The 12,366-nt window shown below is 41.1% G+C and overlaps 1 protein-coding gene across 3 annotated transcripts in view; it reads right to left on the reverse strand.

Moving 5' to 3' along the window:
* The window catches only part of PRKG1 (protein kinase cGMP-dependent 1), a 1,261,682-nt gene that overhangs the window by 466,780 nt on the left and 782,536 nt on the right, over positions 1-12,366 (reverse strand). For all 3 annotated transcript variants that reach the window (XM_064594539.1, XM_064594538.1, XM_064594540.1), the window contains one exon: positions 1,588-1,693. In XM_064594539.1, coding sequence (XP_064450609.1) covers positions 1,588-1,693 — 106 coding nt within the window. The remainder of the gene's footprint in view (positions 1-1,587; positions 1,694-12,366) is intronic.

The following is a 12,366-nucleotide window of genomic DNA, read 5'->3' on the forward strand; positions in this document are numbered from 1 at the left end:
CAATTAGAAGAGTAACACCACCACCACCACCAACACAGTGAGACTTCATCGCCTCACCTAGTGCCTCTAAAAAGGTTTCTGTGGGTCATGGGAGACAGCATGGACACTTATCCCATTTTCTTGAGAAAAGAAAACTATGGAAGCTGAAACCTACATCCCAAGTGCCCAAGGCTTAGGTATGTGCGACAGAGAACAGTCTCTGCCCTACAGGCAAGGATTTTATCAATTACCAGTTGGGATCTTTCTCTGTTAGGGCTGCATCAGAAGAAATCAGTAACTTGCACTTTGAATTTGGATTTTTTAAGTTTTTATTTCTTCAGTCTCTCTCTTGGTCTCTCTATTCTCTTTCTATTCCCCCACACCCATATCAATATATATACATATTTATCGACATACTCACACAAATATAGACCTATACACACCCACGCATATGTGGCACCTGAGTAATTTCCTTGCAAACTATACTAAACTCCAAACAGAAACTTGCATTTATACTTCTAAGGGTTTCATCCAATCACGTTCCAGAAAAATCCCAACCCCCTACTGATAATTTTAATATATTATTGATACTGAATTAGAATTTTATTGTCCCTTTAGCAGGAATATAAAGAAATATGTGGAAATGAAAAATGTATAAAGAATCAGGAAATAAATTACATAAAATACTCAAGTAAAGACTATTAAAACTGCATAAGAAAATGCAACAGATACCTGTCATGATGTATCACTGAAATGAAATGGGATTTAGATTTAGCTCCAGTGAAACCATTTCTTCACCAAAAAAAATATGAAATGAAAAAGCCAGTTTAATATTCTAGCTCTGAAAAATGAGATCATAAGTGACACTACACCACTTCTTTAGCAAACCATCTGTATAGCACTATTTAAGAATGGTTCAGCTTTCAAAAGAAAAAAAAAAACCCACACAAAATAACTACTTTTTGGAAAAAAGTCAATATTCTTTTAAATGATAAGATAATGTGTTTCCTTTAAAGTTAGCTTAGAGACAAAGAAAGGCATTTCAGTGAATATCAGCGTATTCCTCAGGAATGAAAAGCTGTTTTCTTATCCCAATTCCCATGCTATACTGAATTATGATAATATAGGATATCAAGAAAAGCTTTTGATATATCAGAACTAAAACATAAAACAAATTTAATTTGGGAAATTAAACTCAGGATTAAAGGATAATGAGCTTCATCTTGGAACTTTTCCATCTTAGTCATCTGACCTTTAACATGGAATTTTACACGAGAGGATTTAATCAGAAGAGGTGCCCCAGACACATTAACTGATAAATAGTCAGGGATGGACTCCATTCCCCTTTTCGTTCAAATTCTCCTTTGTTTCTCTGAGTGTCACTCCTCCATGAGAATGTTCAGTGAAACTCTCAAGTTCTGACTTATTCACCTATCATGGAAATTGGTACCAGAAACAGAAAGAAGCCCGTCCAAAATCTTGTGCTTCCACAAACCTGTAGGCTATTCAGCCTAAGATGAAGGCAAAGGCCTTCCCTGGGCTGCAAGTCCAAGAAGAGGGTTGAATAGACAATGAGCACCCTTGGAAGAAGAAAATAAAGCATCCTACCTTTTTAAAAATTCCATATACTCGGTATGCTTGATGAGTCCTGTCCTCATCATGATTGTTTGAAAACATTGTCGATCAATGGCCCAGAGTTTCACATTTACAAGAGCTGGAGAAGAGGGGGAAAAAAAAAAACAGGAAAAAAAAATTAGACAATTTCAACCGTGAACCACATCATGCAGAAGAGGGATTCAGGAGAGTTATGGAGATGATGAGCCCTCATTTACACTTGATACCATCGTGCTATCCTGTTTTGTTAAGGAGGCAAGTATTCTTACAGGCAAAATGTAGTTCATAATTTTCCATCTAGTGTTATTGCCTAATAGGAAGATTCTTGTTGCTCTTCTGTCCTTAAGGGATGGGAATGCCTAAGTACACACTGAAAAAATTTAGTACTTTCAAGACTATCTGTGAACAAAATCACATAGAGAGAAAGATTCACAATTAATAACACTCCCTGGTAATTACCTGGGATGGTGTTCATGACTCAAATGATCACATTTTCATTGTAAAAGGTAGAGGTGAAAACTCAGTCTTCAGGCTTAGGGGTGAATTTAACATAATAGAAATAATTGCACAATGATTTCTACATGAAAGTCACTTTTACAAATTGTAACCTGTGCCCAAAGTTGTCCTGTGAAGTTCTACCAGGTATATTTGTTGAATTTTAATTTCTAGTCTCTTATGTACACGGTCTTTGACAATAATAGTGTTGAAATGGAATACCACAGAAGTTTACCATTTCATCTATTAAGAAACAAGTTTTGGGAAAAGATGCTATAGGGTAACAGAATGATATAGAAGATACACTTAGGTTTTAAAAGAACAAACTAAAAGTCTCTGTAACAGAATCTGTGTGCTGGGCATACCAGACGCTTATTGTACTATGCTCTCTGTTTGTATGTACGTTTCCAAATTTTCACAATAGAAAATATTTTAAGTTAGCACACAAATGAAGAAAGCCAATTCAGAGATCGTACCCATGGGGGTTGGGGTAAATAAGGACTATGCAGGGGTTGGAGCCAGACAAGGGAGAAGAGACAGTTTATAGTTCAATGAGCTGAACGTGGAAATATTAAAGAGGACAATTCTCTCACTAAGCCCACTGAATGTAATGGTTGGAGATCTGGGGGTAGGGGACAGGGGCAGAGTATTATTAGGCTGCAGCTGTGACACATGGGGAGGGGCTATGAGTAACACAGAGCAACAGAGGGAAAGACGAGAAAGGAAACACCGTACTCTAGCGGAAAGCCCTATCTTTGAATCTTATCTAATTTTTCCTCGCAGAATTGTTCGAAGCTCAGAAACTAGAACATGACTTCTCCCTTAACCTGCTCTTTTTTGGAGAATAAAACGTGCTCAGCTAATGAGAAAACGAACAAAGCATCAAAGGCTGATGTGCGCATGGCTCTGTGCCAAGCAGCCTTTAAAAGTGAACCTTCTCCCAAACAAAGCTCCCGGCACAGGCACTCCCCAGCTACATTTTAGTTTTTTGGCTGAATCCAGGCTCCTTTCCAGAACACCTGTTCACTTGAGACAAACCCTAAGACTGGATGACATGACCACGAAGGATTGCCAATTTAGGATTCACCAGAAGGAGAGTCTTTTAGAAATGACAGGAGCTGAGCTAGGGGAGAGACAGAGGAGGGGAGAGCACAAGAGCAGCCCTGGGAGGGGGCCTGGGCTGGGGAGTCCAGGCAGGGATACCACAGACTGAAAAGGTGGAGACTCTGCGGGGTTGCTCCATATTTTCCTTTATTTATTTGAGAGAGAGAGAGAGAGAGTGCACACAAGCAGGGGGAATGACAGGCAGAGGGATAGGGGGAAGCAGACTCCCCACTGAGCAGGGAGCCCAATGTGGGGCTCGATCCCAGGACCCTGAGATCATGACCTGAGACAAAGGCAGACGTTTTACCCACTGAGCCACCCAGGTACCCTGGGGTTGCTCCATAATTTGAATGCGAGTTGCTGCAGGGGAACCTGGAAACCAGATATAGGAAGCAGGGATTCATGTGATGAACAACAGAAGGCTACTAGAGACCTTAAAACAAAGGGAAGAACCAGAATTTAAGAATATACCACAGATATATCAAAAGTGTTTGAATGCTTACAAGAAAAAACAAAACAAAACAAAACAAAACCCAATTCTATATTCATCCTCATTCTTAACTGTTCCTAAGTATTTCCAGTATACAAAGTCTTCCTCCAAAGGATAAATTAGGATACACCAATTTTACTTTAAAAATAGTGGCAATACAAATAATTGTACTATCAAATATATACATCTTGCCCTGTACCTCAAAGGTCTAGTTAGAGGCAGGTTTAAGGGAACTCAAGCATGCATGCATGAGATGGCTCTGCCCTGCAGACACACTTCACCAGCATCCCCCCAGCAGCAGTATATAAAAATTTCTATTACGGGCTCTTACACCGACAGATAGGATCACAGTGATAGCTGATAAAGACTAATCTCGGAGGGGCATAAATTGGCTTCAAAAGCACCCGAGTCAAGCAGAAAACAGACCAACACTGCCGAATAACACTTTCTGTAAAAACCGGAAGGCAGAGCCGGAATAGGACGGAAATGGAGAAAAACGGTTCTGGTCATGTGTTGCGCGCACAGTTTCAAACAAGGAGTGGTAAGTACCAAGCAGAGGTCATGGCACTCAGGAGTTAAGTGAGGAGGGCCGGGGGTGTGTGGGGGTGTCCGTACACACACACACACACACACACACACATGTGAGCACATGTGTTGTGACCAAGTTTTCTGCAACAGTTTGAGTCTGAGTTCACACTTGGAGGCCAGGCTCTGCCCCTGGTCCCTCCTGATGAGCCAGGTTTCTGCCCTGTGTCACTATCTAGAACATGTTACCAAAATTGTTCACGATGTCTGCTATGTCTAGATCATGTTTCCTCAATTAAGTTGGTATGTTACTCCCAGAGAAAAGTCCATGTCTCATTTCTTAGAACTTCTCCCCACTCAAGAAATTAGTTTTTCATTTGCCAAGCATTGGGTCTATCTGTTAATTAATGTAATTTATGTACCTAAAGTTCACCTAAGGAAAAAGTAAGCCTAGGTGGACTCTAATGTTACATTAATTCAGTTTAGATATTTTAATCAGGCCTCATAATCCATGTATTGAAAAATGAGCTCTAAAAATAAGTTCACAGAATCTAATAATTTCATTTTATCTTCTGATTCCCATTTACATGGGCTATTGGAATGTCTCTAAGTAAAACTGTTTCAGATATTTTGTGTGATAATGAACATGGCTTGATGAGATTGCGAATTTTCCATGACCTTGGGCGAGATGCCAAAACCTTTTCTGTATTCAGCCAATATACCTATAGTCAAGTCAGTATTTCACAGGTGGGCAAGCATGACTAATAATCACCTCACCTTGTTATCAAGAATGTGGTTATATTCGAGTTGTGATTAACGTCTTGCTTCTTCAACAGCCCGCTGGAGCGTAAGTCTGGTGCTTTCATACCTTACAGACCATTTGAAAAAATTAACAAACAAAACAAAACAATCTTTCCATGTACCTTTGATTTTAAGTGGTGTATTAATCTCTGTAGGGAGTAGTCACTTGACAAAGTTCCTGTGATTTTCATCATGATTACAGTTTTTGAACATGTAAGTCTCAAGGGCATTAGGCAGATGAAGTGTTGGGAACGAAGCTTCCTTTTTGTTCAAGTATGTATCTAAAATTCTCTGCTGGAACAGTGATCATTTCTTCAGTTAAAGGCCACATTGAACTCAGAGGAAAACAGGCCAATTCCCATTCCTCTAAGATCTCTAAGTGTAGGAGTCCATCAAGAACACATTCAACATAGGCCACGGTTGGCCTGGAATTTGCCTGACACTAAGATACTACAGAGGGGGAGCCACGAAACTGTGCTAGACTCTCATCACAAATCTGGGCTTGGCTTAAATTCTATTGGGGAATTCACCTGCTGTGCAATTCAAATTTTGGACGAATACTGAGAAAGCATGTGTGGGTATACAACACTTACAGTCTCGATATTTTTCAGCCCATATTTATTTTATACCAATCTAGCCAACACTGGTGCTATATATAATGGATAGAAAGCAAACATATAGCTCCTGCCTTTAAGCACCTTGTGATCTAGAACAGAGGCCAACAAACTGTGGTCTGTGCCAGACCGGGCTCGTGGTCAGTTTTTATACAGCATGCCAGCTATGAATGGGTTTTCTATTCTTTTCTCTTTTTTTTTTTAAGATTTTATTTATTTATTTGAGAGAGAGAGACACAGCGAGAGAGGGAACACAAGCAGGGGGAGTGGGAGAGGGAGAAGCAGGCTCCCCGCAGAGCAGGGAGCCCGATGCGGGGCTCGATCCCAGGACCCTGGGATCATGACCTGAGCTGAAGGCAGTCGCTTAACCAACTGAGCCACCCAGGCGCCCCTGGGTTTTCTATTCTTAAATGGCTGAAATTCTTTTTTTTTTTTTTTAAAGATTTATTTATTTATTTATTTATTTGAGAGAGAGAATGAGAGAGAGAGAGCACATGAGAGGGGGGAGGGTCAGAGGGAGAAGCAGACCCCCTGCTGAGCAAGGAGCCCGATATGGGATTCGATCCCTGGACTCCAGGATCATGACCTGAGCCGAAGGCAGTCGCTTAACCAACTGAGCCACCCAGGCGCCCTGGCTGAAATTCTTAAAAAGAAAAATATTTCCTGACACATGAGAATTCTAGGAAAGAAATTTCGGTGCCCATAAAACATCTGATTAGAACACAGCCAAGCACATTTGTTTCCATATTGTCTCTGATGGAATGGAGTCATTTCGACAGATAGTATCTGGCCCCTTGCAGGAAACACTTGCTGTCTCCTCATCTCCCATAATCGAACAGCCCATCAAGATGGAGTACCAGCGGTGGGAAAGTATCTGGGGCTGTGAGTACACAGCTAAGGCCTCCCAGACTCCCCTGCTCCCTGTGGGGAAGAGCTGATTCAAGGCACTGCAGAAGACCATCTCCTAAGCCACGGTTCTTCACCTGGTGCTATGGACGGAATAGGTCTCCCCCAAATTCAAAAGTTAAAGACTTAATCTCCATCGTGATGGTACTTCCAGACAGGGCCTATGGGAGGTACATCAAGTTCTGGTAATAATTCCAATGGGGCAGGGTTGGGGGGGGTTCCCCACACCGACAAGCAACTCTGAGGACACCAGTTTGATGTTCTACAATTCAACTCAATTCTGACACTATCTACCCAGAGGTGGCATCAGACTCTGAAGTTAAGTTTCACTCTTGAAAAATTGCTTCCCCTCCTCCTACCCTGAGAGGCCAGTTGACAGCCCCTGTACTTGCCAATAAGGACATGGAGAGATGTAGAACACCATTAAATGTTAGGGAAGTGCAAATCAAAACCTCAATGAGATACTACTTCACACCCATTAGATGTGAACACATTAGAACTCTCGTGCATTGTTGGTGGGAATGGGCAATGTTGGAGACACCATGGAAAATGGTAGAGCAGTTCCTTAAAAAAAATAAAAATAAAAAAAAATAAACATAGACTTAGCATAGGATCCAACAATCCTGCATCTAGATATATACCCCAAGTAACTGAAAACAGGGACATGCGTATTTATTCGTACACTAATGTTCAAAGCAGCATTATTCACCATAATCAAAAGGTTGAAACAACCCAAACACCCTTCAAAGGATGAATGGATATCTGAGATGTGGCCCATATATACAATGGAAGATTATCCAGCCTTATGAAAGGAATGAAAATATGATACATGCTACATCATGGGCAAACACTGAAAATGTCCTACTAAGTGAAATAAGCCAGACACAGAAAGACCAGCACTGCATGATTCCATTGCCATGAGGTGCCTAGAATCATCTGATTCGTAGAGACAGCAAGGAGAATCGTGGTTACCAGGCTGGGACAGGGCATAGGGAGGTGGTGCTTGATGGGGACAATTTCAGTTCAGGATGAGGCAAAATTCCCTCAGATGGACGGTGATAAGGGTTACACAACAATATGAAAGTTCTTAATGGCACTGAATTGCACTTAAAAATGGTTAGAGTATGTTATAGGTTATGTATATTTTACCACAATGCACAAAAAGTTGATCAACGGATTTACTTTGCTAGATTAGTAAATTCAACATGTTTCAGGTTTTGTTTGGTTTTTAATTTTCCTTGAGACACTCACCAATAAAGAAACTGACATTTGGTATTTCCAAGACAGAGTTTAAATTCCATATGCAGACCTAGTGGCATTTCCCAAGTCTCCCCGCCCTCAAGCTTGCCCACACCCTTCACGTTAATGCCTATCTGCCCCAGGCCCCTGCTCATGCTGATGTTGATCCCTGAAATGAGAGGGACCCTCTACCCACTTGTCTCCTAAAACACTCATTCATCCCTGCAAGGTTCAGCTCGAAGTTATTTCTATTCTTTTCCCTTTTCAGATATTTCCAAGTATTTTTCAAGCTTGTTTATATTTCCTTAGCCCTTGATAATTTTGAATATGTGCTGATGAATAGGATAGCCACTAACTACATGTGGTCATGGAGTCCTTAAAATAAGGCTAATGGAAATTGAAATGTGCTGTGTCAATTACACACAGAATTTGGAAGACTATGAAAAGGGAACATAAAATGTCTTATAATTTTATATTGATTACATGTTAAAATAAAAATATTTGATGTACTAAGTAAAAATGTACTCTAAAAATTACACCTGTTTCTTTTTGCTTTTTACTTTTTTTGTAGGCTGGTGCATGATGCGACATGAGTATCAGGTGTACAACATAGTGACTCAACTTCTCTATATGTTATGCTATGTTCACACATGTTGTTACCATCTGTTACCATATTAATGACATTACAGTATCAGTGATGATATTCCCTGTGTTGTACCCCTCATTCCCAGGACTTCTTCATTCCACTACAGGAAGCCTATACCTCCCTCCCCATTCACCCGTTTTACCCAACCCTGCCCCTCTCCCCTCTGGTAACCATCAATTTTTTCTCTGTACTTATAGGTCTGATTCTGCTTGTTTATCCATTTGTTTGTTTGGGTTTTTTGTTTTTAGAGTTATGAGCAGAATCGTATGGTATTTGTCTCAATCCGACTTATTTCACTTAGTAGGATACCTGCTAGGTCCATCCATGTTGTCACAAATTGCAAGATCTCATCCTTTCTTAAGGCTGCATAATATTTCATTTTATCTTTTAAATGTGATTACCAGAAAATTTGACATTACATATATTGCTCACATCACATTTCTGTCCATACTGCTCTAGAACAGTAATACTCATTATCATTTCTTCACATGTTTTTCTTGTTCTGTAAGATGGCACAAATTAAGAGCTCACCAAGTATTTTCCAAATTGAATTTTGTGTGTGTGTGTGTGCACATGCCGAGCATTCTGTCCAAATAAAATCCATGTCTATCCTTCTACTTCATAGGAAAATCAACAAGAGACCATCATAGTCCCTATGGGGAGAACCTGTTTTAAGTGTGAGCTATGTCTGCCTTTCTCCTGCAGTGAACATTAGTATTCTGACAAGGATTCAAGTAACTTATTCTTCCCCATGTCAGCCCCTGTCTGAAAGAAACATTTTCAGAAAATAGGTGGGTCTCATTTGAGACTTTCCATTGATCCATACTTTGTCTAAATGGACTGGAAGCTTCTGGGGGCTCAGTGCCTGAGGAAGGCCAAGGAAAGGGGTCACGAGCTCACCCTAGAACTTCACCTTCCACATTTGAGAGTGCCAGCTCACACCATAAAGGTGTTTTACTGCAGACTCAAGGGCTCCCAGAAGCTTTATTTTACCACCACCCCCATCCCCCGATGCTTGAATCATCTGTGATCCCTCAGATACATAAAGGGACACATCAGAGGCTTGGAGGGGGTCCATGGAGCCCACAACTGCTTCCAACATTAAGGCATATGTTAGCCTGAAGTCAAATTCCAACTGCCAGAATGTTCTGAGACAAATGCTTCATAATCAGAAAAGGCCATTTGCTGTGTCCAATGCATCTGGAACACAATGGAGCCTCCATTGTGCAAACCTGCCTCACCATGAGTATGGGGGTGATATTGTAAACTTTCTTGCCTAGAATATATCCTATGAAGATAATGGATTGTCAAGTTGAATACTGCAGATCATCATCGTCATTATCAACTTAGACAAATCATTAGCAGTGTCGCCATGATGTTCATGTATTTGAAAGGATGTCGTGTAGCAGCTATCTCAATGAAACCAAGAGAACTGGCTTAGAATTTTCTAAATTCTGCTCAACTTTATAACTTGTACTAAGCAAGTGGTAAGGCCAAGTGGTGACTTTTGGAAAATATGGAAACATTAGCTATCACTAGGATTTTAACATTTATTTTACTGTCAAATGTTAAGGATACTGCAAGGACCAAGTGAATGCTGATATTTTTAATACAGATAGGATACTAATGAGGATTATTTTCAGGACCATTGTTGAACATTTACTCTAGGACATAAGAACTTGATGTCTGTTGCATTGATTTCAGTTTATCCTATATTTGTTGTGTGATCTATTCTTATTCCCTTTCTATAAATAGGGGAACAGATTAGGTTACTGCCTCATCTAGGTTACTGCCCAGTCACACGTCATTATTAGTAGGGCCCTTTCATTCCGACTCCAAAGCCTGGGTTCTTTTTATGGACATGTGCATGCTTCTGAAACCAGGGTTAGAATATCTGTGTTTCTCACTCCATTTTTCTGTCCCATTTAACCACCCTACACATGGTCATTAAATACTCAGGAAGCCAAAAGAACAAGAGGGAATATACTTTTCAGTTGGTTAATAATTGAAGTGGGGAGGAATTCAATGTCTGCAGAATTCTAGCCATATCTCCCTGGTTGTTGACAGAAGCCCGTAAACACTAAAACCTAGGAGCGGATGAGTAACAGGTTCTGGGGGTGCAAAGCTATGAGCAGGGGGCTGTGGAGGCAGGGAATTCCCCAAGTGTCCCAGTCTTCCCCCATGCAGTCCTTGTTCCCGATACGCTGTATCATCTTACATCTGTCAAACCAAAGGGCAATTACTTAGAAACCCGTAGACACCTAGCTCAATAAAATTCGGTAGTGGGGCCTAGAAGTTGCAAGGGAGGGTGCAGGAATACCTAAGCAAATAAACCTGAGGTCATCTGAAATAACCATGATATGAAGCAAGGGCCAGGTATGGTGGGGGAAAGAGCAGGAAGAAATGGGGAATGAGCCCCTACAAAACAGGTGGCTTTCTGCGTAACTGAGATCCAAATAGGGACCAAGAGAGAAGATGGGGGGCAGAAGACCCACTGGTATAGTAGAGTTGTAGAAGACTAAAATGCTACTAGTTCTGTCTAGTGAAGACTAGTAAAGATCACACTATCATTCTGTGAGCTACTTGCAGGGAAACAATGAAGGAAGGGAGAAGCAATCCAGTCATTGCTGGACCTTTCTAAATAACCATCCTCATCCTGTCACTCCACACACAAAACATTCAATGGCTCCCTACCGCCAATAAAGCAAAACACCTCCATCCTTGCATTTAATCCCTATTTCGTGCAAAGTACCTTCACAGTTTCATCTCATACAATCCCTTAAACCTATCTGTTGTTTCATCCAATGATTCTAACGTCTAGCTTCCAAACACACCCTTCCTTTCCCTGCTTTCAAATCTTGGCTCCAATTATTTTTCTCTACTTATGACAATCCTAGCAGCCCTCCAAGTCCCAGTTCAAAGATCACTTTCTCCATGAAGACTTTCCAGTTCACCCTGGCTAAAAATCAGTTAATCAGTGTGAGTGTATGAGTGAGTGTGTGTGAGTGTGAGTGAGTGTGTGAGTGTGTGAGTGAGCGTGTGTGTGAGTGTGTGTGTGTCACAGCCTCCTGGCTCTGCCTTGCTTCACAGGTATTCACATATAGGATTTACATCACACACCGGTCTTATTGTGAGGTCTTCACAGTACCCAACAAAGGCTGTAGGGTAAATTAGCGACTAGGTTTTAAGGGGATACAATCTGGAGAAAAGATGAAGCCTCAGAGGATATTCAGTCTGTATAAGAGGGAAAACTCAGTGACTCTCCTAAAAGATTTGATGGGTTTATTAGACATTGAGTAAATTCAAAGGAGCGGTTTATAAGAGAATTAAGGGCTGGTCTGAAATCACGAGCTAGGAGACCATTTCTGTAAACATTCCACATTTGCATTTACAGAGACCTTTCCACATGCCAAGAACTCTACTAGGTACCAGTGACAACAATGAACAAAACAGACCTTGTTCTCAGGCACCTCCTTGCTGCAGAAAGTGAACTTGACCTTTCCTCCTTATTTACACACCCACCTCTGTATTATTCCAACTTATGCTAATAGCGTTAATTGCTCCATCTCAAGCCAAATTTGAACCAACCCACCATGTACGGTTTCTGGTGGACTAAGCGGCAATTTCTTCTGACTTGTCCAGGACAGAACTACACCAGTAATTAGAATTCACAGCGTTGGTGATTAAGACTCAATGTAAAGACAGAAGGAGTATCAGATGAAGAAGCTTCCCATCGCAGGAAGTGTTCTGGTAGACTTGCTAGAACGGGGGGAGAAAAGATTCCTGAATCAGACAAGGTGAATTGGAGGGGCGGCTGGGTGGCTCAGTCGGTTAAGCATCTGCCTTTGGCTCAGGTCATGATCTCCGTGTCCTGGGACCCAGTCTCACTGGGCAAGGAGCCCACTTCTCCCTTTTGCCTGCTTGTGTTCTGACAAATAAAATCTTAAAAAAAA

This window comes from Mirounga angustirostris, unplaced genomic scaffold (assembly GCF_029215605.1).
Source record: "Mirounga angustirostris isolate CCGP_5_RB_7025 unplaced genomic scaffold, mMirAng1.0.hap1 SCAF_6, whole genome shotgun sequence".
NCBI lineage: Eukaryota > Metazoa > Chordata > Mammalia > Carnivora > Phocidae > Mirounga > Mirounga angustirostris.